Source organism: Sphaeramia orbicularis, chromosome 24 (assembly GCF_902148855.1).
Source record: "Sphaeramia orbicularis chromosome 24, fSphaOr1.1, whole genome shotgun sequence".
NCBI classification, from domain to species: domain Eukaryota; kingdom Metazoa; phylum Chordata; class Actinopteri; order Kurtiformes; family Apogonidae; genus Sphaeramia; species Sphaeramia orbicularis.
Window position 1 is genome coordinate 7,552,410 of NC_043979.1, and position 25,307 is coordinate 7,577,716.

General features: G+C 39.1%; 1 protein-coding gene across 2 annotated transcripts in view; it reads right to left on the reverse strand.

The window, feature by feature from the left end:
* The window catches only part of gabrr2b (gamma-aminobutyric acid type A receptor subunit rho2b), a 51,972-nt gene that overhangs the window by 19,365 nt on the left and 7,300 nt on the right, over positions 1-25,307 (reverse strand). For both annotated transcript variants that reach the window (XM_030127815.1, XM_030127814.1), the window contains exons 4-5: positions 23,995-24,135; positions 22,448-22,600 (exon numbers count right to left, since the gene is read on the reverse strand). In XM_030127815.1, the coding sequence (XP_029983675.1) occupies positions 22,448-22,600; positions 23,995-24,135 (294 nt within the window). The remainder of the gene's footprint in view (positions 1-22,447; positions 22,601-23,994; positions 24,136-25,307) is intronic.

Below are 25,307 nucleotides of genomic sequence, written 5' to 3' on the forward strand. Positions count from 1 at the left end.
TAATTTTTGCACTTTATCAAATTTTTTGCCGGACCTGACATACATACTAAATTTGGTGAGTTTTCGAGCATGTTTAGGTGGTCAAAATCCAGGTCAAAGTGGCGTCAGGAAAATAATAATAATAATTAAAGCTGCAAGCAGCATTGGGCGGGACCTCGCACCGGGCGATCCGCCTCCCCCGCGATCCGCCACCCGTGACTGTCGACGCCTCAGCTCCACTCACACCTGTCCGTCCCCATACCAGTTCCCATCCTTTAGTGTCTGTCCTCCTTACATCTGTACAGAACACCAGTGACCCTCTGCTGAAATCACCATCACCTTTAAAATGAGACTTTTATTTTGGAAACCCTACTGTGTGTATGTGCATTTGTTTTTAATGTGAGAGAAAGAATCAGTTTGAAAAATTAATTGAAATTGTATGAATAAGTGAGTATAAAAGTGATGATTTACCACATTTAAGGCTTTTATTTTGGAAAAACCCTATTGTGTGAGGATGTGTGTCTGTGAGAAAGAGTACTTTTGAATGAGGAAACATTGTACAAACAGTTGAGTGTTTGGTCATAAAAATGAAAAAAAGTTATGTAATAGACATTTTGTATTATTCTTAATTTTGGTTTTATTTTGAAAAAATGTACTCTGTGTACTTTTGAATGTGTGCAAAATTTCCAATATCCACAATACAATGCAGTAAAACCTGTTTTAAAATAAAATTAAAAAAAAAAAAAAATTTTTGGATTACCCGGGACTTGAACCAGGGTCCTTCAGCTTCATAGGCAGCTACATGAACCACTGCACTACAGAGAGACATGTGAAAATGTGCACCAGCAAGACTTTTATAGGGATTTTGCCATTTGGAAAAGTGAAACTAAACATAGTCTTCAAAAAATCGCTATAATTCCATAACCGTAGGTCGTATCTGAAAAATTCTTTCACTTTTGGATTCTGCAGACTTGTGGGAATTTAATGAGGTATAACTTTTTTGTCAAAAGCCTGAAATGAATAAGCAGTAATTGCAGAAACGTAGAGTAACTTTCAAAGGCAGACTGCCAACTTCCTGTTGGAGTTAGCTCATGAGTGTCAGTGTATGATTTGTCGGGCTCAATCAGACCAACATTTTGGCATTTGTTTCATGTTTCTACAACATTCCTACTGGCCGCTAGGGCAGATTTTGAGAGTTTTTTAGTACATAGGTGGCGCTACAGAGTTCATTTTGGCACCCAAGGGGTTAATTTTGATATTGAATGAAAGGGTTCACCAGCCATGACATACATGGCAAATTTGGTGAGTTTTGGAGCATGTTAAGGGGGTCAAATGGCAGTCTAAAGCCGAAAAAGTATGAAAATAAACAAATTGTTATAAATCAATAACCATACATCCTATCTCAAAATGTTTTGCAAGTGAGCGTTGTGGTGAGTCCTGTGAACGTGTAGATACGTCACATGTGGGGAAAAACTGCAAAATGAATACAATCCAGTAAAACCTGTTTTAAAATGGAGAAAGAAGAAAAAAAAAAAAAAAAAAAAAAATTGGGTTGTCTGGGATTTGAACCTGGGTCCTCTTGTTTCATAGGCAGCTACATGAACCACTACACTAAGGACAGACACATACAGCTGTGCACCAGGAAGAGTTTTATAGGGACTTTGTCATTGTTAAAAGTGAAAGTAAACATAGTCTTCAAAAAATCGCCATAATTCCATAACCGTAGGTCGTATCTGAAAAATTCTTTCACTTTTGGATTCTGCAGACTTGTGGGAATTGAGTGAGGTATAACTTTTTATTCAAAAGTCTGGAATGACTGAGTACTAATTGCAGAAACGTAGAGTAACTTTCAAAGGCAGATTGCCAACTCCCTGTTGGAGTTAGCTCATGAGTGTCAGTGTATGATTTGTGGGGCTCAATCAGACCAACATTTTGGCATTTGTTTCATGTTTCTGTGACATTCCTACTGGCCGCTAGGGCCGATTTTGTGTGTTTTTTAGTACATAGGTGGCGCTACAGAGTCCATTTTAGCATGCAAGGGGTTAATTTTGATATTGTATGAAAGTGTTCACCAGTCATGACATACATGGCAAATTTGGTGAGTTTTGGAGCATGTTAAGGGGGTCAAATGGCAGTCTAAAGAGGAAAAAGTATGAAAATAAACAAATTGTTATAAATCAATAACCGTACATCCTATCTCAAAAATTTTTGGATGTGAGAGTTGTGCTGAGTCCCGTGAATGCGTAGATATGTCACATGTGGGGAAAAACTCCAAAGTGAAAAATGAGTTCCAAACATCGCAACTTTGCAGGCTTGTAAAAAAGAAACTAAGACAGTTATGGAAAAGGTGTGAAATCGTTGTATTAAGGAGGGTTCACTCTATCTTTTGGCGCTATTTAGAAGTCAATACCACAAACGGTGTCATCGGAGTTAGTTTTAGAAATTTTATATTGAAAGGCATATTGCGAAGTTCCTGTTGCAGATAGGTCATGAGTGTCAGTGGATGATTTGTAGAGCATGATCCAACAAAAATTTTGGCACTGGTTTCATGTCTGTACGACATTCCTACTGGCCACTAGAGCAGTTGCCGTTTTTTTCACATAGGTGGCGCTAGAGAGCCCATTTTGGCACCTATGGGGTTAATTTTTTCATTTTATCAAATTTTTCACCAGGCCTGACATGTGTGCCAAATTTGGTGAGTTTTCGTGCATGTTCAGGGGGTCAAAATCCAGGTCAAAGTGGTGTGTGAATAATAATAATAATAATAATAATATAAAAACGAACGAAAAACAATAGGGCCTTGCTTGCAGGCAAGGCCTCTCACTGTGTGAGAGGGCCTTACCTTTCGGCTCGGTCCCTAATTAAAGCTGCAAGCAGCATTGGGCGGGACCTCGCACCGGGCGTTCCGCCTCCCCCGCGATCCGCCTCCCGTGACCGTCCACACCTCAGCTCCACTCACACCTCTCCGTCCCCATACCAGTTCCCACCCTTTAGTGTCCGTCCTCCTTACATCTGTACAGAACACCAGCGACCCTCTGCTGAAACCACCATCACCTTTAAAATGACACTTTTATTTTGGAAAACCTACTGTGTGTATGTGCATTTGTTTTGTATGTGAGAGAAAGAATCAGTTTGAAAAATGAATTGAAATTGTATGAATAATTGAGCATAAAAGTGATGATGTCTCACATTTAAGGCTTTTATTTTGGAAAAACCCTATTGTGTGAGCATGTGTGTCTGTGAGAAAGAGTACTTTTGAATGAAGAAACATTGTACAAAGAGTTGAGCGTTTGATCATAAAAATGAAAAGAAGTTATGTAATAGAAATTTTGTATTATTGGTATTTGGGGTTTTATTTTGAAAAAATGTACTCCGTGTACTTTTGAATGTGTGCAAAATTTCCAGTATCCAAAATACAATGCAGTAAAACCTGTTTTAAGATGGAGAAAAAAAAAAAAAAAAAGTTTGGGTTGTCTGGGACTTGAACCCAGGTCCTCTCACTCCATAGGCAGCTACATGAACCACTACACTAAGGACAGCCATAGATAGCTGCCCACCAAGAAGAATTTTATAAGGACTTTGTCATTGTTAAAAGTGAAAGTAAACATAGTCTTCAAAAAATCGCCATAATTCCATAACCGTAGGTCGTATCTGAAAAATTCTTTCACTTTTGGATTCTGCAGACTTGTGGGAATTGAGTGAGGTATAACTTTTTATTCAAAAGTCTGGAATGACTGAGTACTAATTGCAGAAACGTAGAGTAACTTTCAAAGGCAGATTGCCAACTTCCTGTTGGAGTTAGCTCATGAGTGTCAGTGTATGATTTGTCGGGCTCAATCAGACCAACATTTTGGCATTTGTTTCATGTTTCTGTGACATTCCTACTGGCCGCTAGGGCCGATTTTGTGTGTTTTTTAGTACATAGGTGGCGCTACAGAGTCCATTTTAGCATGCAAGGGGTTAATTTTGATATTGTGTGAAAGTGTTCACCAGTCATGACATACATGGCAAATTTGGTGAGTTTTGGAGCATGTTAAGGGGGTCAAATGGCAGTCTAAAGTGGAAAAAGTATGAAAAGAAACAAATTGTTATAAATCAATAACCGTACATCCTATCTCAAAAATTTTTGGATGTGAGAGTTGTGCTGAGTCCCGTGAATGCGTAGATATGTCACATGTGGGGAAAAACTCCAAAGTGAAAAATGAGTTCCAAACATCACAACTTTGCAGGCTTGTAAAAAAGAAACTAAGACAGTTATGGAAAAGGTGTGAAATCGTTGTATTAAGGAGGGTTCACTCTATCTTTTGGCGCTATTTAGAAGTCAATACCACAAACGGTGTCATCGGAGTTAGTTTTAGAAATTTTATTTTGAAAGGCATATTGCGAAGTTCCTGTTGCAGATAGGTCATGAGTGTCAGTGGATGATTTGTAGAGCATGATCCAAAAAAAATTTTGGCACTGGTTTCATGTCTGTACGACATTCCTACTGGCCACTAGGGCAGTTGCCGTTTTTTTCACATAGGTGGCGCTAGAGAGCCCATTTTGGCACCTATGGGGTTAATTTTTTCATTTTATCAAATTTTTCGCCAGGCCTGACATGTGTGCCAAATTTGGTGAGTTTTCGTGCATGTTCAGGGGGTCAAAATCCAGGTCAAAGTGGTGTGTGAATAATAATAATAATAATTAAAGCTGCAAGCAGCATTGGGCGGGACCTCGCACCGGGCGTTCCGCCTCCCCCGCGATCCGCCTCCCGTGACCGTCCACACCTCAGCTCCACTCACACCTCTCCGTCCCCATACCAGTTCCCACCCTTTAGTGTCCGTCCTCCTTACATCTGTACAGAACACCAGCGACCCTCTGCTGAAACCACCATCACCTTTAAATGAGACTTTTATTTTGGAAACCCTACTGTGTGTATGTGCATTTGTTTTGTATGTGAGAGAAAGAATCAGTTTGAAAAATGAATTGAAATTGTATGAATAATTGAGCATAAAAGTGATGATGTCTCACATTTAAGGCTTTTATTTTGGAAAAACCCTATTGTGTGAGCATGTGTGTCTGTGAGAAAGAGTACTTTTGAATGAAGAAACATTGTACAAAGAGTTGAGCGTTTGATCATAAAAATGAAAAGAAGTTTTGTAATAGAAATTTTGTATTATTGGTATTTGGGGTTTTATTTTGAAAAAATGTACTCCGTGTACTTTTGAATGTGTGCAAAATTTCCAGTATCCAAAATACAATGCAGTAAAACCTGTTTTAAGATGGAGAAAAAAAAAAAAAAAAAAAAAGTTTGGATTGTCTGGGACTTGAACCCAAGTCCTCTTGCTCCATAGGCAGCTACATAAACCACTACACTAAGGACAGCCATAGACAGCTGCCCACCAAGAAGAATTTTATAGGGACTTTGTCATTGTTAAAAGTGAAAGTAAACATAGTCTTCAAAAAATCGCCATAATTCCATAACCGTAGGTCGTATCTGAAAAATTCTTTCACTTTTGGATTCTGCAGACTTGTGGGAATTGAGTGAGGTATAACTTTTTATTCAAAAGTCTGGAATGACTGAGTACTAATTGCAGAAACGTAGAGTAACTTTCAAAGGCAGACTGCCAACTTCCTGTTGGAGTTAGCTCATGAGTGTCAGTGTATGATTTGTCGGGCTCAATCAGACCAACATTTTGGCATTTGTTTCATGTTTCTGTGACATTCCTACTGGCCGCTAGGGCCGATTTTGTGTGTTTTTTAGTACATAGGTGGCGCTACAGAGTCCATTTTAGCATGCAAGGGGTTAATTTTGATATTGTGTGAAAGTGTTCACCAGTCATGACATACATGGCAAATTTGGTGAGTTTTGGAGCATGTTAAGGGGGTCAAATGGCAGTCTAAAGTGGAAAAAGTATGAAAATAAACAAATTGTTATAAATCAATAACCGTACATGCTATCTGAAAATTTTTTGCATGTGAGCGTTGTGCTGAGTCCCGTGAACGTGTAGATATGTCACATGTAGGGAAAAACTGCAAAGTGAAAAATGAGTTCCAAACATGGCAACTTTGCGGGCTTGTAAAAAAAAAAATAAGACAGTTAAGACTTAGCTACGAGACCACTTTTGTGAGGAGGGTTCACTCTATCTTTTGGTGCTATTTAGAAGTCAATACAACAAACGGTGTCATCTGAGTAAGTTTTAGAAATTTTATTTTGAAAGGCATATTGCGAACTTCCTGTTGGAGTTAGATTTTAAGTGTCAGTGGATGATTTTTAGTGCTTTTTGCAAGCAACATTTTGGTACTGGTTCTATGTCTGTACGACATTCCTACTGGCCACTAGGGCATTTGCCATTTTTTTCACATAGGTGGCGCTATAGAGCCCATTTTGGCACCTATGGGGTTAATTTTTTCATTTTATTAAATTTTTCGCCAGGCCTGACATGTGTGCCAAATTTGGTGAGTTTTTGAGCATGTTTAGGGGGTCAAATTCCAGTTTAAAGTGACGATAGTATAATAATAATAATAATAATAATAATAATAAAAAACGAACGAATAACAATAGGGCCTTGCTTGCAGGCAAGGCCTCTCACTGTGTGAGAGGGCCTTACCTTTCGGCTCGGTCCCTAATAATATAAAAACGAACGAATAACAATAGGGCCTTGCTTGCAGGCAAGGCCTCTCACTGTGTGAGAGGGCCTTACCTTTCGGCTCGGTCCCTAATTAAAGCTGCAAGCAGCATTGGGCGGGACCTCGCACCGGGCGATCCGCCTCCCACGCGATCCGCCCCCCCGCGTGATCCGCCTCCCCTGCGATCCGCCTCCTGTGACCCTCCACACCTCAGCTCCACTCAAACCTCTCCGTCCCCATACCAGTTCCCATCCTTTAGTGTCTATCCTCCTTACATCTGTACAGAACACCAGCGACCCTCTGCTGAAGCCACCATCACCTTTAAAATGAGACTTTTATTTTGGAAACCCTACTGTGTGTATGTGCATTTGTTTTGTATGTGAGAGAAAGAATCAGTTTGAAAAATGAATTGAAGTTGTATGAATAAGTGAGTATAAAAGTGATGATTTATCACATTTAAGGCATTTATTTTGGAAAAACCCTATTGTGTGAGCATGTGTGTCTTTGAGAAAGAGTACTTTTGAATGAAGAAACATTGTACAAACAGTTGAGCGTTTGGTCATAAAAATAAAAAGAAGTTATGCAATAGACATTTTGTATTATTCTTAATTGGGGTTTTATTTTGAAAAAATGTACTCCGTGTACTTTTGAATGTGTGCAAAATTTCCAATATCCACAATACAATGCAATAAAACCTATTTAAAAAAAAAAAAAAAAAAAAAATTTTGGATTGTCTGGGACTTGAACTAGGGTCCTTCTGCTCCACAGTCAGCTACATGAACCACTGCACTACAGAGAGACATGTTAAAAATGCACCTGCAAGACTTTTATAGGGATTTTGCCATTGTGAAAAGTGAAACTAAACTTAGTCTTTAAAAAATCGCCATAATTCCATAACCGTAGGTCGTATCTGAAAAATTCTTTCACTTTTGGATTCTGCAGACTTGTGGGAATTTAATGAGGTATAATTTTTTTTTTAAAAGTGTGAAATGAATAAGCAGTAATTGCAGAAACGTAGAGTAACTTTCAAAGGCAGATTGCCAACTTCCTGTTGGAGTTAGTTCATGAGTGTCAGTGTATGATTTGTGGGGCTCAATCAGACCAACATTTTGGCATTTGTTTCATGTTTCTGTGACATTCCTACTGGCCGCTAGGGCAGATTTTGTGAGTTTTTTAGTACATAGGTGGCGCTACAGAGTCCATTTTGGTACCCAAGGGGTTAATTTTGATATTGATGGAAAGTGTTCACCAGCCATGACATACATGGCAAATTTGGTGAGTTTTGGAGCATGTTAAGGGGGTCAAATGGCAGTCTAAAGAGGAAAAAGTATGAAAATAAACAAATTGTTATAAATCAATAACCGTAAATCCTATCTCAAAAATTTTTGCATGTGAACATTGTGGTGAGTCCCATGAACGCGAAGATATGTCACATGTGGGGAAAAACTGCAAAGTGAAAAATGACTTCCAAAGATCGCAACTTTGCAGGCTTGTAAAAAAAAAACTAAGACAGTTAAGACAAAGCTACGAGACCACTTTTGTGCAGAGGGATCACTCTATCTTTTGGTGCTATTTAGAAGTCAATAGGACAAACGGTGTCATCGGAGTTAGTTTTGAAAATTTTATTTTGAAAGGCATATTGCGAACTTCCTGTTTGAGTTAGGTCATCACTGTCAGCATATCATTTTTAGTGCTTCATCCAACAAATATTTTGGCACTGGTTCCATGTCTCTACGACATTCCTACTGGCCACTAGGGCAGTTACCGTTTTTTTTCACATAGGTGGCGCTAGAGAGCCCATTTTGGCACCTATGGGGTTTCTTTTTTCATTTTATCAAATTTTTCACCAGGCCTGACATGTGTGCCAAATTTGGTGAGTTTTGGAGCATGTTTAGGGGGTCAAAATCCAGTTGAAAGAGACGGAAGTATAATAATAATAATAATAATAATATAAAAACGAACGAATAACAATAGGGCCTTGCTTGCAGGCAAGGCCTCTCACTGTGTGAGAGGGCCTTACCTTTCGGCTCGGTCCCTAATAATAATATAAAACGAACGAATAACAATAGGGCCTTGCTTGCAGGCAAGGCCTCTCACTGTGTGAGAGGGCCTTACCTTTCGGCTCGGTCCCTAATAATAATAATAAAAAACGAACGAATAACAATAGGGCCTTGCTTGCAGGCAAGGCCTCTCACTGTGTGAGAGGGCCTTACCTTTCGGCTCGGTCCCTAATAATATAAAAACGAACGAAAAACAATAGGGCCTTGCTTGCAGGCAAGGCCTCTCACTGTGTGAGAGGGCCTTACCTTTCGGCTCGGTCCCTAATTAAAGCTGCAAGCAGCATTGGGCGGGACCTCGCACCGGGCGCTCCGCCTCCCCCGTGATCCGCCTCCCGTGACCGTCCACACCTCAGCTCCACTCACACCTCTCCGTCCCCATACCAGTTCCCACCCTTTAGTGTCTGTCCTCCTTACATCTGTACAGAACACCAGCGACCCTCTGCTGAAACCACCATCACCTTTAAAATGAGACTTTTAATTTGGAAACCCTACTGTGTGTATGTGCATTTGTTTTGTATGTGAGAGAAAGAATCAGTTTGAAAAATGAATTTAAATTGTGTGAATAATTGAGCATTAAAGTGATGATTTGTCACATTTAAGGCTTTTATTTTGGAAAAACCCTGTTGTGTGAGCATGTGTGTCTGTGAGAAAGAGTACTTTTGAATGAAGAAACATTGTACAAACAGTTGAGCGTTTGGTCATAAAAATGAAAAGAAGTTATGTAATAGACATTATGTATTATCTTTAATAGAGGTTTTATTTTTAAAAAAAATTTACTCTGTGTACTTTGTAATGTGTGCAAAATGTCCAATATCCACAATACAATGCAGAAAAAACAGTTTTAAAATGAAAAAGAAAAAAAAAAAAAATTCTTGGAATGCCTGGGACTTGAACCAGGGTCCTCTTGTTCCATAGGCAGCTACATGAACCACTGCACTACAGAAAGACACATACAGCTGTGCACCAGGAAGATTTTTATAGGGAGTTTGCCATTGTGAAAAGTGAAACTAAACAGTCTTCAAAAAATCGCCATAATTCCATAACCGTAGGTCGTATCTTAAAAATTCTTTCAGTTTTGGATTCTGCAGACTTTTGGGAATTTAATGAGGTTTAATGAGGTAAGTTTTTACTCAAAAGTCTGAAATGAATAAGCAGTAATTGCAGAAACGTAAGATTTTTATAGGGACTTTGTCATTGTTAAAAGTGAAAGTAAACATAGTCTTCAAAAAATCGCCATAATTCCATAACCGTAGGTCGTATCTGAAAAATTCTTTCACTTTTGGATTCTGCAGACTTTTGGGAATTTAATGAGGTAAAAGTTTTTACTCAAAAGTTTGAAATGAATAAGCAGTAATTGCAGAAACGTAGAGTAACTTTCAAAGGCAGATTGCCAACTTCCTGTTGGAGTTAGCTCATGAGTGTCAGTGTATGATTTGTCGGGCTCAATCAGACCAACATTTTGGCATTTGTTTCATGTTTCTACAACATTCCTACTGGCCGCTAGGGCACATTTTGTGTGTTTTTTAGTACATAGGTGGCGCTACAGAGTCCATTTTGGCACCCAAGGGGTTAAATTTGATATTGTATGAAAGTGTTGACCAGCCATGACATACATGGCAAATTTGGTGAGTTTTGGAGCATGTTAAGGGGGTCAAATGGCAGTCTAAAGTGGAAAAAGCATGAAAATAAACAAATAGTCATAAATCAATAACCGTACATGCTATCTGAAAATTTTTTGCATGTGAGCGTTGTGCTGAGTCCCGTGAACGTGTAGATATGTCACATGTAGGGAAAAACTGCAAAGTGAAAAATGAGTTCCAAACATGGCAACTTTGCGGGCTTGTAAAAAAAAAAATAAGACAGTTAAGACTTAGCTACGAGACCACTTTTGTGAGGAGGGTTCACTCTATCTTTTGGTGCTATTTAGAAGTCAATACAACAAACGGTGTCATCTGAGTAAGTTTTAGAAATTTTATTTTGAAAGGCATATTGCGAACTTCCTGTTGGAGTTAGATTTTAAGTGTCAGTGGATGATTTTTAGTGCTTTTTGCAAGCAACATTTTGGTACTGGTTCTATGTCTGTACGACATTCCTACTGGCCACTAGGGCATTTGCCATTTTTTTCACATAGGTGGCGCTATAGAGCCCATTTTGGCACCTATGGGGTTAATTTTTTCATTTTATTAAATTTTTCGCCAGGCTTGACGTGTGCCAAATTTGGTGAGTTTTTGAGCATGTTTAGGGGGTCAAATTCCAGTTTAAAGTGACGATAGTATAATAATAATAATAATAATAATAATAATAATAATAATAATAAAAAACGAACGAATAACAATAGGGCCTTGCTTGCAGGCAAGGCCTCTCACTGTGTGAGAGGGCCTTACCTTTCGGCTCGGTCCCTAATAATTAAAGCTGCAAGCAGCATTGGGCGGGACCTCGCACCGGGCGTTCCGCCTCCCCCGCGATCCGCGTCCCGGGAAGGTCCACACCTCAGCTCCACTCACACCTCTCCGTCCCCATAGGAGTTCCCATCCTTTAGTGTCTGTCCTCCTTACATCTGTACAGAACACCAGCGACCCTCTGCTGAAACCACCATCACCTTTAAAATGAGACTTTTATTTTTGAAACCCTACTGTGTGTATGTGCATTTGTTTTGTGTGTGAGAGAAAGAATCAGTTTGAAAAATGAATTGAAATTGTATGAATAATTTAGCATTAAAGTGATGATTTACCACATTTAAGGCTTTTTTTTTGGAAAAAACCTATTGTGTGAGCATGTGTGTCTGTGAGAAAGAGTACTTTTGAATAAAGAAACATTGTACAAACAGTTGAGCATTTGGTCATAAAAATGAAAAGAAGTTATGTAATAGACATTTTGTATTATTGGTAATTAGGGTTTTATTTAGAAAAAATGTACTCCGTGTACGTTTGAATGTGTGCAAAATTTCCAATATCCAAAATACAATGCAGTAAAACCTGTTTTAAAATGGAGAAAAAAAAAAAAAAAAATTTGTATTGTCTGGGACTTGAACCCAGGTCCTCTTGTTCCATAGGCAGCTACATGAACCACTACACTAAGGACAGACACATACAGCTGTGCACCAGGAAGAGTTTTATAGGGACTTTGTCATTGTTAAAAGTGAAAGTAAACATAGTCTTCAAAAAATCGCCATTATTCCATAACCGTAGGTCGTATCTGAAAAATTCTTTCACTTTTGGATTCTGCAGACTTGTGGGAATTTATTGAGGTATAACTTTTTATTCAAAGGTCTGAAATGACTAAGCAGTAATTGCAGAAACGTAGAGTAACTTTCAAAGGCAGACTGCCAACTTCCTGTTGGAGTTAGCTCATGAGTGTCAGTGTATGATTTGTCGGGCTCAATCAGACCAACATTTTGGCATTTGTTTCATGTTTCTGTGACATTCCTACTGGCCGCTAGGGCAGATTTTGTGTGTTTTTTAGTACATAGGTGGTGCTACAGAGTCCATTTTGGCCTTACCTTTCGGCTCGGTCCCTAATTAAAGCTGCAAGCAGCATTGGGCGGGACCTCGCACCGGGCGATCCGCCTCCCCCGCGATCCGCCACCCGTGACTGTCGACGCCTCAGCTCCACTCACACCTGTCCGTCCCCATACCAGTTCCCATCCTTTAGTGTCTGTCCTCCTTACATCTGTACAGAACACCAGTGACCCTCTGCTGAAACCACCATCACCTTTAAAATGAGACTTTTATTTTGGAAACCCTACTGTGTGTATGTGCATTTGCTTTTAATGTGAGAGAAAGAATCAGAATCATTCAGAATCAGAATCATTTACCACATTTAAGGCTTTTATTTTGGAAAAACCCTATTGTGTGAGGATGTGTGTCTGTGAGAAAGAGTACTTTTGAATGAAGAAACATTGTACAAACAGTTGAGTGTTTGGTCATAAAAATGAAAAGAAGTTATGTAATAGACATTTTGTATTATTCTTAATTTTGGTTTTATTTTGAAAAAATGTACTCCGTGTACTTTTGAATGTGTGCAAAATTTCCAATATCCACAATACAATGCAGTAAAACCTGTTTTAAAATAAAATAAAAAAAAAAAAAAAATTTTTGGATTACCTGGGACTTGAACTGGGGTCCTTCAGCTCCATAGGCAGCTACATGAACCACTGCACTACAGAGAGACATGTGAAAATGTGCACCAGCAAGACTTTTATAGGGATTTTGCCATTTGGAAAAGTGAAACTAAACATAGTCTTCAAAAAATCGCTATAATTCCATAACCGTAGGTCGTATCTGAAAAATTCTTTCACTTTTGGATTCTGCAGACTTGTGGGAATTCAATGAGGTCTAACTTTTATGTCAAAACTCTGAAATGAATAAGCAGTAACTGCAGAAACCTAGAGTAACTTTCAAAGGCAGATTGCCAACTTCCTGTTGGAGTTAGCTCATGAGTGTCAGTGTATGATTTGTCGGGCTCAATCAGACCAACATTTTGCCATTTGTTTCATGTTTCTGTGACATTCCTACTGGCTGCTAGGGCAGATTTTGTGTGTTTTTTAGTACATAGGTGGCGCTACAGAGTCCATTTTGGCACCCAAGGGGTTAATTTTTGATATTGTATGAAAATGTTCACCAGCCATGACATACATGGCAAATTTGGTGAGTTTTGGAGCATGTTAAGGGGGTCAAATGGCAGTCTAAAGTGGAAAAAGTATGAAAATAAAAGAATTGCTATAAATCAACAACCGTACATCCTATCTCAAAAATTTTTGCATGTGAGCATTGTGCTGAGTCCCATGAACGTGTAGATATGTCACATGTCAGGAAAAACTGCAAAGTGAAAAATGAGTTCCAAACATCACAACTTTGCGGGCTTGTAAAAAAAAAACTAAGACAGTTCTGGAAAAAGTGAGAGATCACTTTTTTGAGGAGGTTTCACTCTATCTTTTGATGCTATTTAGAAGTCAATATGACAAACGGTGTCATCGGAGTTAGTTTTAGAAATTTTATTTTGAAAGGCATATTGCGAACTTCCTGTTGGAGTTAGGTCATAAGTGTCAGTGGATGATTTGTAGTGCTTCATCCAACAAGAATTTTGGCACTGGTTTCATGTCTGTACGACATTCCTAGTGGCCACTAGGGCTTTTCCCATTTTTTTCACATAGGTGGCGCTAGAGAGCCCATTTTGGCACCTATGGGGTTAATTTTTTCATTTTATCAAATTTTTCGCCAGGCCTGACATGTGTGCCAAATTTGGTGAGTTTTTGAGCATGTTTAGGGGGGCAAATTCCAGTTTAAAGCGTCACGGAAAAATAATAATAATAATAATAATTAAAGCTGCAAGCAGCATTGGGCGGGACCTCGCACCGGGCGATCCGCCTCCCCCGCGATCCGCCACCCGTGACTGTCGACGCCTCAGCTCCACTCACACCTGTCCGTCCCCATACCAGTTCCCATCCTTTAGTGTCTGTCCTCCTTACATCTGTACAGAACACCAGTGACCCTCTGCTGAAACCCCCATCACCTTTAAAATGAGACTTTTATTTTGGAAACCCTACTGTGTGTATGTGCATTTGTTTTTAATGTGAGAGAAAGAATCAGTTTGAAAAATGAATTGAAATTGTATGAATAAGTGAGTATAAAAGTGATGATTTACCACATTTAAGGCTTTTATTTTGGAAAAACCCTATTGTGTGAGGATGTGTGTCTGTGAGAAAGAGTACTTTTGAATGAAGAAACATTGTACAAACAGTTGCGTGTTTGGTCATAAAAATGAAAAGAAGTTATGTAATAGACATTTTGTATTATTATTAATTTTGGTTTTATTTTGAAAAAATGTACTCCGTGTACTTTTGAATGTGTGCAAAATTTCCAATATCCACAATACAATGCAGTAAAACCTGTTTTAAAATAAAATAAAAAAAAAATTTTTGGAATACCTGGGACTTGAACCCGGGTCTTTCGGCTCCATAGGCAGCTACATGAACCACTGCACTACAGAGAGACATGTGAAAATGTGCACCAGCAAGACTTTTATAGGGATTTTACCATTTGGAAAAGTGAAACTAAACATAGTCTTCAAAAAATCGCTATAATTCCATAACCGTAGGTCGTATCTGAAAAATTCTTTCACTTTTGGATTCTGCAGACTTGTGGGAATTCAATGAGGTCTAACTTTTATGTCAAAACTCTGAAATGAATAAGCAGTAATTGCAGAAACGTAGAGTAACTTTCAAAGACAGATTGCCAACTTCCTGTTGGAGTTAGCTCATGAGTTCCAAACATCACAACTTTGCGGGCTTGTAAAAAAAAAACTAAGACAGTTCCGGAAAAAGTGAGAGATCACTTTTTTGAGTAGGTTTCACTCTATCTTTTGATGCTATTTAGAAGTCAATATGACAAACGGTGTCATCGGAGTTAGTTTTAGAAATTTTATTTTGAAAGGCATATTGCGAACTTCCTGTTGGAGTTAGGTCATAAGTGTCAGTGGATGATTTGTAGTGCTTCATCCAACAAGAATTTTGGCACTGGTTTCATGTCTGTACGACATTCCTAGTGGCCACTAGGGCTTTTCCCATTTTTTTCACATAGGTGGCGCTAGAGAGGCCATTTTGGCACCTATGGGGTTAATTTTTACATTTTATCAAATTTTTCGCCAGGCCTGACATGTGTGCCAAATTTGGTGAGTTTTTGAGCATGTTTAGGGGGGCAAATTCCAGTTTAAAGCGTCACGGAAAAATAATAATAATAATAATAATATAAAAACGAACGAAAAACAATAGGGCCTTGCTTGCAGGCAAGGCCTCTCACTGTGTGAGAGGGCCTTACCTTTCGGCTCGGTCCCTAATAATATAAAAACGAACGAAAAACAATAGGGCCTTGCTTGCAGGCAAGGCCTCTCACTGTGTGAGAGGGCCTTACCTTTCGGCTCGGTCCCTAAAAACGAATGAATAACAATAGGGCCTTGCTTGCAGGCAAGGCCTCTCACTGTGTGAGAGGGCCTTACCTTTCGGCTCGGTCCCTAAAAACGAACGAATAACAATAGGGCCTTGCTTGCAGGCAAGGCCTCTCACTGTGTGAGAGGGCCTTACCTTTCGGCTCGGTCCCTAATAAAAAACGAACGAATAACAATAGGGCCTTGCTTGCAGGCAAGGCCTCTCACTGTGTGAGAGGGCCTTACCTTTCGGCTCGGTCCCTAATAAAAACGAACGAAAAACAATAGGGCCTTGCTTGCAGGCAAGGCCTCTCACTGCGTGAGAGGGCCTTACCTTTCGGCTCGGTCCCTAATAATATAAAAACGAACGAAAAACAATAGGGCCTTGCTTGCAGGCAAGGCCTCTCACTGCGTGAGAGGGCCTTACCTTTCGGCTCGGTCCCTAATTAAAGCTGCAAGCAGCATTGGGCGGGACCTCACACCGGGCGTTCCGCCTCCCCCGCGACCCGTCGACACCTCAGCTCCACTCAAACCTCTCCGTCCCGATACCAGTTCCCACCCTTTAGTGTCTGTCCTCCTTACATCTCTACAGAACACCAGCGACCCTTGGCTGAAACCACCATCACCTTTAAAATGAGACTTTTATTTTGGAAACCCTACTGTGTGTATGTGCATTTGTTTTGTATGTGAGAGAAAGAATCAGTTTGAAAAATGAATTGAAATTGTATGAATAAGTGAGTATAAAAGTGATGATTTATCACATTTAAGGCTATTATTTTGGAAAAACCCTATTGTGTGAGCATGTGTGTCTGTGAGAAGGAGTAATTTTGAATGAAGAAACATTGTACAAACAGTTGAGCATTTGGTCATAAAAATGAAAAGAAGTTATGTAATAGACATTTTGTATTATTCTTAATTGGGGTTTTATTTTGAAAAAATGTACTCCGTGTACTTTTGAATGTGTGCAAAATTTCCAGTATCCACAATACAAAGCAGCAAAACCTGTTTTAAAATTTAAAAAAAAAAAAAATTTGGTTTGCCTGGGACTTGAACCAGGGTCCTCTTGTTCAATAGGCAACAACACTAACCACTGCACTGAAAAGTGAAAGTAAACATACTCTGCAAAAAATCACCATTATTCCATTACCGTAGGTCGTATCTGAAAAATTCTTTCACTTTTGGATTCTGCAGACTCGTGGGAATTTAATGAGGTATAGCTTTTTTTGTCAAAAGTCTGAAATGAATAAGCAGTAATTGCAGAAACATAGAGCAACTTTCAAAGGCAGATTGCCAACTTCCTGTTGGAGTTAGCTCATGAGTGTCAGTGTATGATTTGTCGGGCTCAATCAGACCAACATTTTGGCATTTGTTTCATGTTTCTGTGAAATTCCTACTGGCCACTAAGGGCAGATTTTGTGTGTTTTTTAGTACAAAGGTGGTGCTACAAAGTCCATTTTGGCACCCAAGGAGTTAATTTTGATATTGAATCAAAGTGTTCACCAGCCATGACATACATGGCAAATTTGGTGAGTTTTGGAGCATGTTAAGGGGGTCAAATGGCAGTCTAAAGTAGAAAAAGTATGAAAATAAACAAATTGTTATAAATCAATAGCCATACATCCTATCTCAAATTTTTTTGCATGTGAGCGTTGTGCTGAGTCCCCTGAATGCATAGATATGTCACATGTGGGGAAAAACTCCAAAGTGAAAAATGAGTTCCAAACATCGCAACTTTGCGGGCTTGTAAAAAAAAAAAAAAAAAAACTAAGACAGTTATGGAAAAAGTGCTAAGTAACTTTTTTGAGGAGGGTTCACTCTATCTTTTGGTGCTATTTAGAAGTCAATACGACAAACGGTGTAATCGGAGTTAGTTTTAAAAATTTTATTTTGAAAGGCATATTGCGAACTTCCTGTTGGAGATAGCTCATAGGTGTCAGCACGTGATTTGTTGGGCTCGATTAAACGAAGGTTTTGGCGTTGGTTTCGTGTGTCTACGACATTCTTACTGGAAGTTTGCAATTTGAGCGTTTTATTTTGAAAGGCAAATTCTGAACTTCCTGTTGGAGTTAGGTCATGAGTACCCATGTGTGATTTGTCAGGCTCGATGAGACGGAAATTTTGGCATTTGTTTCATGTTTCTACGACATTCCTACTGGCCGCTAGGGCCGTTTTTGTGTTTCTAGGGGGCGCTAGAGAGCTCATTTTGGCACCTATGGGATTAATTTTTACATTTTATCAAATTTTTTGCCAGACCTGACTTGTGTGCCAAATTTGGTGAGTTTTCGAGCATGTTTAGGGGGTCAAAATCCAGGTCAAAGTGGTGTGTGAATAATAATATAAAAACGAACGAATAACAATAGGGCCTTGCTTGCAGGCAAGGCCTCTCACTGTGTGAGAGGGCCTTACCTTTTGGCTCGGTCCCTAATTAAAGCTGCAAGCAGCATTGGGCGGGACCTCGCACTGGGCGTTCCGCCTCCCCCGCGATCCGCCTCTCCCGTGACCGTCGACACCTCAGCTCCACTCACACCTCTCCGTCCCGATACCAGTTCCCACCCTTTAGTGTCCGTCCTCCTTACATCTCTACAGAACACCAGCGACCCTCTGCTGAAACCACCATCACCTTTAAATGAGACTTTTATTTTGGAAACCCTACCGTGTGTATGTGCATTTGTTTTGTATGTGAGAGAAAGAATCAGTTTGAAAAATGAATTGAAATTGTATGAATAATTGAGCATAAAAGTGATGATTTATCACATTTAAGGCTATTATTTTGGAAAAACCCTATTGTGTGAGCATGTGTGTCTGTGAGAAAGAGTACTTTTGAATGAAGAAACATTGTACAAACAGTTGAGCATTTGGTCATAAAAATGAAAAGAAGTTACGTAATAGACATTATGTATTATTTTTAATAGGGGTTTTATTTTGGAAAAATTTACTCCATGTACTTTGTAATGTGTGCAAAATGTCCAATATCCACAATATAATGCAGCAAAACCTGTTTTAAAATGTGAGGGGGAGAGAAAAAAAAACAAACAAAAAAAACCCAAGAAGTTGTTGTTCTGTCTGGGGTTTGAACCCAGAACTCCTGTACAACAGACCACAACTTAAACCACTGGTCTATTAACAGACACTTACAGAATTACGATATCAAGCCTTATATAGGGATTTTGTCATTGTGAAAGTGAAACTACACATACTCTTCAAAAAATCGCCATTATTCCATAACCGTAGGTCATATCTGAAAAATTCTTTCACTTTTGGATTCTGCAGACTTGTGGGAATTTAATCAGGTATAACTTTTTTGTCAAAAGCCTGAAATGAATAAGCAGTAATTGCAGAAACGTAGAGTAACTTTCAAAGGCAGATTGCCAACTTCCTGTTGGAGTTAGCTCATGAGTGTCAGTGTATGATCTGTCGGGCTCAATCAGACCAACATTTTGGCATGTGTTTCATGTTTCTGTGACATTCCTACTGGCCACTAGGGCAGATTTTGTGTGTTTTTTAGTACTTAGGTGGCGCTACAGAGTCCATTTTGGCACCCAAGGGGTTAATTTTGATATTGAATCAAAGTGTTCACCAGCCATGACATACATGGCAAATTTGGTGAGTTTTGGAGCATGTTAAGGGGGTCAAATGGCAGTCTAAAGTGGAAAAATGTCATACATGTCATACATATTTCATATCATACCATTGTCTATGTTCGTAAACATGTATGCTTCCATTTCATTTTGAGATAGTTTGAAAGACAAAGGAGCAGCAGACAGGACTAGAGATCATTTTAACCATCAAGTTAAATAGACAAATACATGGGGGTGGTTCACAGTTATATGTAATAAATGAAACTTAAATACAGCGATATTAATATATTATTACGTTATTGGCTCAGTTATTACATTTTCAAAGATTTTTTTTTTTTTAATCTGGCCGATAACGTAATACCCTACAGATTACGTAATAAGTTATTACATTATTGGTCAAAAGTTATTACGTTATCAGTTCAGGACTTTTATTATGTTATTGGTCAGTTATTACATTATTGGCCTATTACATTTTAAAAATGGCAAATTTATTACGTTATGGGTCATTATTACGTTATGGGTCGTTATTACATTATTGGCTTCTACAGTGCTTCAGAGGCCTCTATAAGGATGGTATCTTCCACATTTTCAGATCGCATGTCAGATTTCAATTTACCAGCTATCTAATTTGTTTCTTTATTTCCAACTATGGCACTGTGCCTCCACTCTGTTTCCAGGTTTCCCTTCCCTTCCAGCCAAACAGTCATGGAACAATCTTCTAACTTTGAAACCCAATCAGAAATCTCTTATATCAAAAATGTATACACAGTTAATTTCATTTGATGATTACTTGGTGACTAAAGTTCGAATTTCTTGGGAAGGTGAGTTAGGTCTAAACCTCACAGACCAGCTGTGGGATACAGCTGTCCTTACTATACCGTCCACACCTTGTGGTAAACTACAGCTTGTTCAATTCAAAGTGTTGCATAGAACCCATTTAACAAAATCTCGACTTTTTTGCATCTATCCAAATATTGTGGACCAATGTGACAAGTGTCAGGGCTCTTCCTGTAACCTAACCCATATGTTTTTTCCTGTCCTAGGTTACTGAAATTTTGGGGTGATTACTTTAGGATCATGACAAAGATTCTGGGGAAAATATCACTACTTGCCCTCTTATATTTGGGTACTCTGTTGACTCCTGTTTAAACCAAATAGTCAGATATATATTAGCTTTTACATCCCTGCTTGCAAGACGTCATATCTTATTTTCATGGAAATCTCCTAAAACACCATCTGTTTCACTTTGGCTTAGGGATGTTATGCCTTTTCTTAAATTAGAAAAGATTAGACTCTCACTTCAAGGTTGCTCGACTAAATTTCTTAATAAATGGCAATCTTTTTTGGATTACTTTCAATCTTTATGAACACTGCGTTCAGACTTATCTCTCACACCAACACCCTACTCTCTACTCTTTGTTTAAGTGTGGTTTTTTGTCTTAATTCATTCTGTCTACCTATTATTTTCCCTTTTGATACTGTTATGTAGTGTCTACTATTTTAAGGTAGGCATTTGTATCTACAAGCTATCTCTACTTATTCTTTCTATATTATATTTTCATTTTTATTTATTTATTCATTGATATATTCTTTCTTTCCTATTTTCTGTTGGCTCAGTTATTATTTTTGTATATCACATGTTTGTTACTTTTTGTACTTAATTGATTTTCTACTGCACGGAGACTTTGTTATAATATTCTTTCTCCTGCAGTTGCCCTCTCCTGGAGAGCCTTGGGGTTGGTTTGGGCATGGGGAAAAATAATGTATGTACTGTAATTCCACTTCTATGTATGTACTGTTACATTGATCAAAAAAATACAAATTAACAAAAAAAAAAAAAAAAAAAAAAAAAAAAGGGAACGCATTTAGAAATACATAGTCTCTTTTTAGAAGCAGATGATTTTAAGATGACTTAGTATTGTTCATCACAGAACAAAGGCTAAAAAAAAATCGGGACTTCTTCTAATAGTTTCCCTCAAAATTTTAATATTAAGAGAGAGGATGTGTGGGGGCCAAAATGGATGTATTAGACTTGATTTGAAAGGGAACATCTATTTTGTGGGCTTAGTATACGGCTAAAACCCAACCTGAACTACATCATAGTACTACGTGGTTCAAAGGGAATTTTAAAAAATCACAACACTGCAGTAGCATTTTAATAGTGCCCAGCAGGGGAAGAACTATCAAAACAAAAAATGAAGAAAATTGTAAGTGAAGTTAGTGGCGTTACATTAGAACTGATGAAGTGATGGGGTCAGTAATATCACAGCTCTTCTACAGGAAAGAAGCTGTAAAGAAAGCTATTCTAGATCCTCCATGTCCAGTGACCACCATGTTTTCATGGATTCAGATATTACCAGATTTATGTCTGAACTTGGTTAAAGTTTTGTCCTAGAACACACTGTATGCATTAGACATCTAAGCAGAGCTGCACAGAAAAGGGTGGTATGGGCTAATCTCACTGACGAACTGATTGTACACATTTCAGCTGGAATCTACCAAACTGATTGGTTGTTTAATATTGTTGGCTTTCTCTTTATTTATCTTCCTAAAGCAAATTTTGCTTCACAAAGCTGTAGCTGAGGTGAAAGGGATCTTAATATCCAAATTTATTCTAGGATGCATTGCCAATTTTCAGAAAATTGACGAACAAATCGTCAACTACTATTATGCGAATATTAAGAGTCAGTTCATTCCATTTTCATGGGTTCTAACTTTGCTAGATAGTTCTAGTTTAATTACAATAAAATACTAGAGCTGCAGTTAGGAGGTGTTTTATTCAAAACTTAAGGGTGTCTTCAGCTTTTTCCCCCTGAATTAAACTGGTTCCCATTTCCATGATTGGTCAAACTATCTAACATTTTGGTGGCCTTTTGTTGCTGTTAACAATCTAATATGACATTTGTTTGCTTCTTGTGTGAAATCAAGAATTACTGCAATCTCCATATTGGAGTGCCTCTTGTCTGAGGCATGTGCTTGCTAATATGGGCAATAAAATTCCACATGTACTGTATATATGCTGTATTCTGTCTTGGCACAAGGGCTGTGAGATATTGGGGGATGGGCTCTACCAAAAGATGACAAATGTTCCTTGGTTTTTGCTCTCAAAATTAATGCTATTGATGTTTTACTACTGTGCCCAATAGTCATTGACAATTCATTTTTTGATGTCTTTACATATGAGAATTTCCCTCTGGAGATTACATGTGCCCTTAGGTGACTGTGCTGTGGTTTGGTTAGAAGTTTCCAGCATATCAGAGGTGAACAGACAGGATGTCATTGTATGTAATTCGCTTTCACCTAATGAAACCCTGGCAGGGACAGCTCTGCGGTCAATCCAGAAGGACACCCAGGACAGCATGACCATCAGGGTGGCAGGGAAGTAGGTCTGTAGCAGGAAGAAGAAGATGTGCCGGCGTAGGGTGAAGTTGATGTACAGACGGTTGTACCATCCTGGAGATAGGTCAAATTAATTACTAATCTGCACAAACAAGACCAAAATCTGAATACAAACTTGTGAATGTGCCAGGAAATCAAACGGATATTGATACTAACAGCACATCCAGCAACACAACCTGGACTTGTGTTTCTGTGGATGTGAAAAGTCCAATCACACTGATATGATGTTTTCTTCTTTTGTTTATATCTGAATTGTAGAGATATTGTAGGTGTCGCAGGTGTCTACAACAGACTGTAGACTGTAGCCATATTGAAATGATCTTCTGGCATTCATTATAAACATCTTCTCCAACTTACTTAAATTCATTAACTTCAATTCATTTGAGAGTATGTACTAAATATGCATAACATAAGATACAAAAGATGTACAATATTTAAAGGTGGGGTCTGAGATGTTCTTCTGGAGCATTTTTTATTATATTCCTTAAAATCCCCTTCACACCCCGATTACAACTAATTAATTAAATGCTCTAACAAAAAATTTTAAAAATCAGTCTCCTGTGGAACGGGCAAAACTGAAAAAACACCATCCAATCATTTTGAGCGCCCACTCGAAATGACTGAATGGTGATATGTCTATCAAACTCAACCCCTCCCCCCTTCCCCCCTCTGCACGTACCCCTCTTCGCCTTCCCAGAGGCTGGAGCGCTTACACGGGAAGCGTAGCCAGAACCTGGCTATATTAGTTATATTAGGATGGAAAGTTCACCGGCAAACTGTTTTGTCACTAACATAAACCACTAGGAAATGTAACATTGGTCACATAGGTCTGAACTGGGGCTGTTCTGGAAGAGCAGGGGTGTTAGAGGAAACTGAATGAGGTATGCATGGATACGTGAGTCGGAGCCTCAGCTGGGGCCATAGTTGGGGTAGGAGCCCGAGGCGTATGGGAGCGAAGCAGGGGACGGATCCTCAGCCGGTGTCAAAGACGGTTTGGCCGGACCAGACCGTAGACGGCGTCCGGAGCAGCAGCCGGCGAATTGTTGCTGTGCAGCGCTCATGAACCCTCGGCAACAAGCATTGCGCGTGCCACTACTCTGAAGGCGTGCCTTCGGAGGGACGTCTGAAGAAAGGAGTTTGGACTTTTGAAACTGAGTATTTTCAAAATGTAGCGAGCTCGAACCGTTTTTCTAGGATCTCAGACCCCACCTTTAAACTAAGATATACATAGAAATTTGACAAGACTTGTACAGAAGATCTCAGGATAAAAATGTAAAAATCCCCTGAAGACATTCAGTTTATATTCACTCATAAATCAGATTAGCACGTGAAGCTGATGCTTGTGGAGTCTGTGGAACTCTATCAAACAGCACTTTTATGGTTAGTAATCCAGCCTGGCATAAAATCTGTCTACACTATAGTCTGTACTGGTTTTTTATCCATTGTACCTGTACTGCTGTAAAAAGCCAGTCTGGAGGTAGTGTGAAACTTTTGGATGAGGAACTGAGACAGAGAAATCCTCTCGTCGGTGCTCAGCGACTCATCACCACTTTTCCAGTACAACATTAGGTCCTCATCAGTGTAAGCATCTGGAACACACAAAGCATCGATCTGAGCATTGATGGGATACTAAGCTGCCTTCATGTGCTATAACAGTGGTTCTCAACCAGGGGGGCGTGAGCACAGGACAGGAGGGGGGAAAAAATCACAGACTCACTGGCTATTAGTACAAAGGAGATGCAGCAGATTCTACCCACGTCGAAATGTAAGCGGTTGGACTATTATAACACACACACAAATCAACCACACAGTTTCTTTCAAAAATCTAAAATTAAAACAGTAGGTACAGAGGTTTTTTAACTGCTAGGCATGCACTTAGCCTACTACCCCTCTGTCTTTTTCACCGTGTTGCAACACATCTACAACTCACTCACTCACTCACTCACTCACTCGCTCGCTTGCTCACTCACAAGGGACTACAACTGTCAAGTCATAAAATAAAATCTGCATTGCCTGCAAAAATTTTAATTGTGTATTAAAGTTCATGTCTAAATCCAAGTCTGATAAGCCCCCGATACTAGACTAGTCCTTTAACATAGCCACACAGACACACACACGCACGCACACACACACACACACACACACACACACACACACACACACACACACACACGTTAAATCATGAACTTTACTGAAAACACAACTAAAAAAAACACATCCAAATTATTTCACAACCAAAATAAAATGGAGAAATTTCTTGTGAGGACAACCACCAAGGCTACTGATGCACCACCAGCTGCAAAAAGCCCAAGTTTTGAAAGAATGATGAAACATACCTGCAATTTGGGTTTACAGTCACAGCTGATCAGACACCTCACTGTATAGTGTGTGTCGAGGTGCTGGCAAACAATAGCATGAAGCCCTTAAAAGGCACCTCGAAACCAAGCATGCTGACCTTACAGATAAACCTGCTGACTATTTTTAATGAAATATTGATGGCCTCCATCAGCAACAGTCAACCATTACAATGCACAGCACTGTCTCTATAAACAGTGTCTGGAGGCATCTTATGCAGTAGCCAAAAGAATTAGTAAACTGTGTAAACTGCATACATTTGCCGAGACTCTCATTTTGCCGGCTGTGCCAGACGTGCAGAATAATGATAGGAGAGAGTCCAGCAGCCAAACTCGGTAAAATACCAGTGCCAAATGACACAGTCACTAGGAGAACTCCAGACATGTCTAATGATATCAGAGAGCAA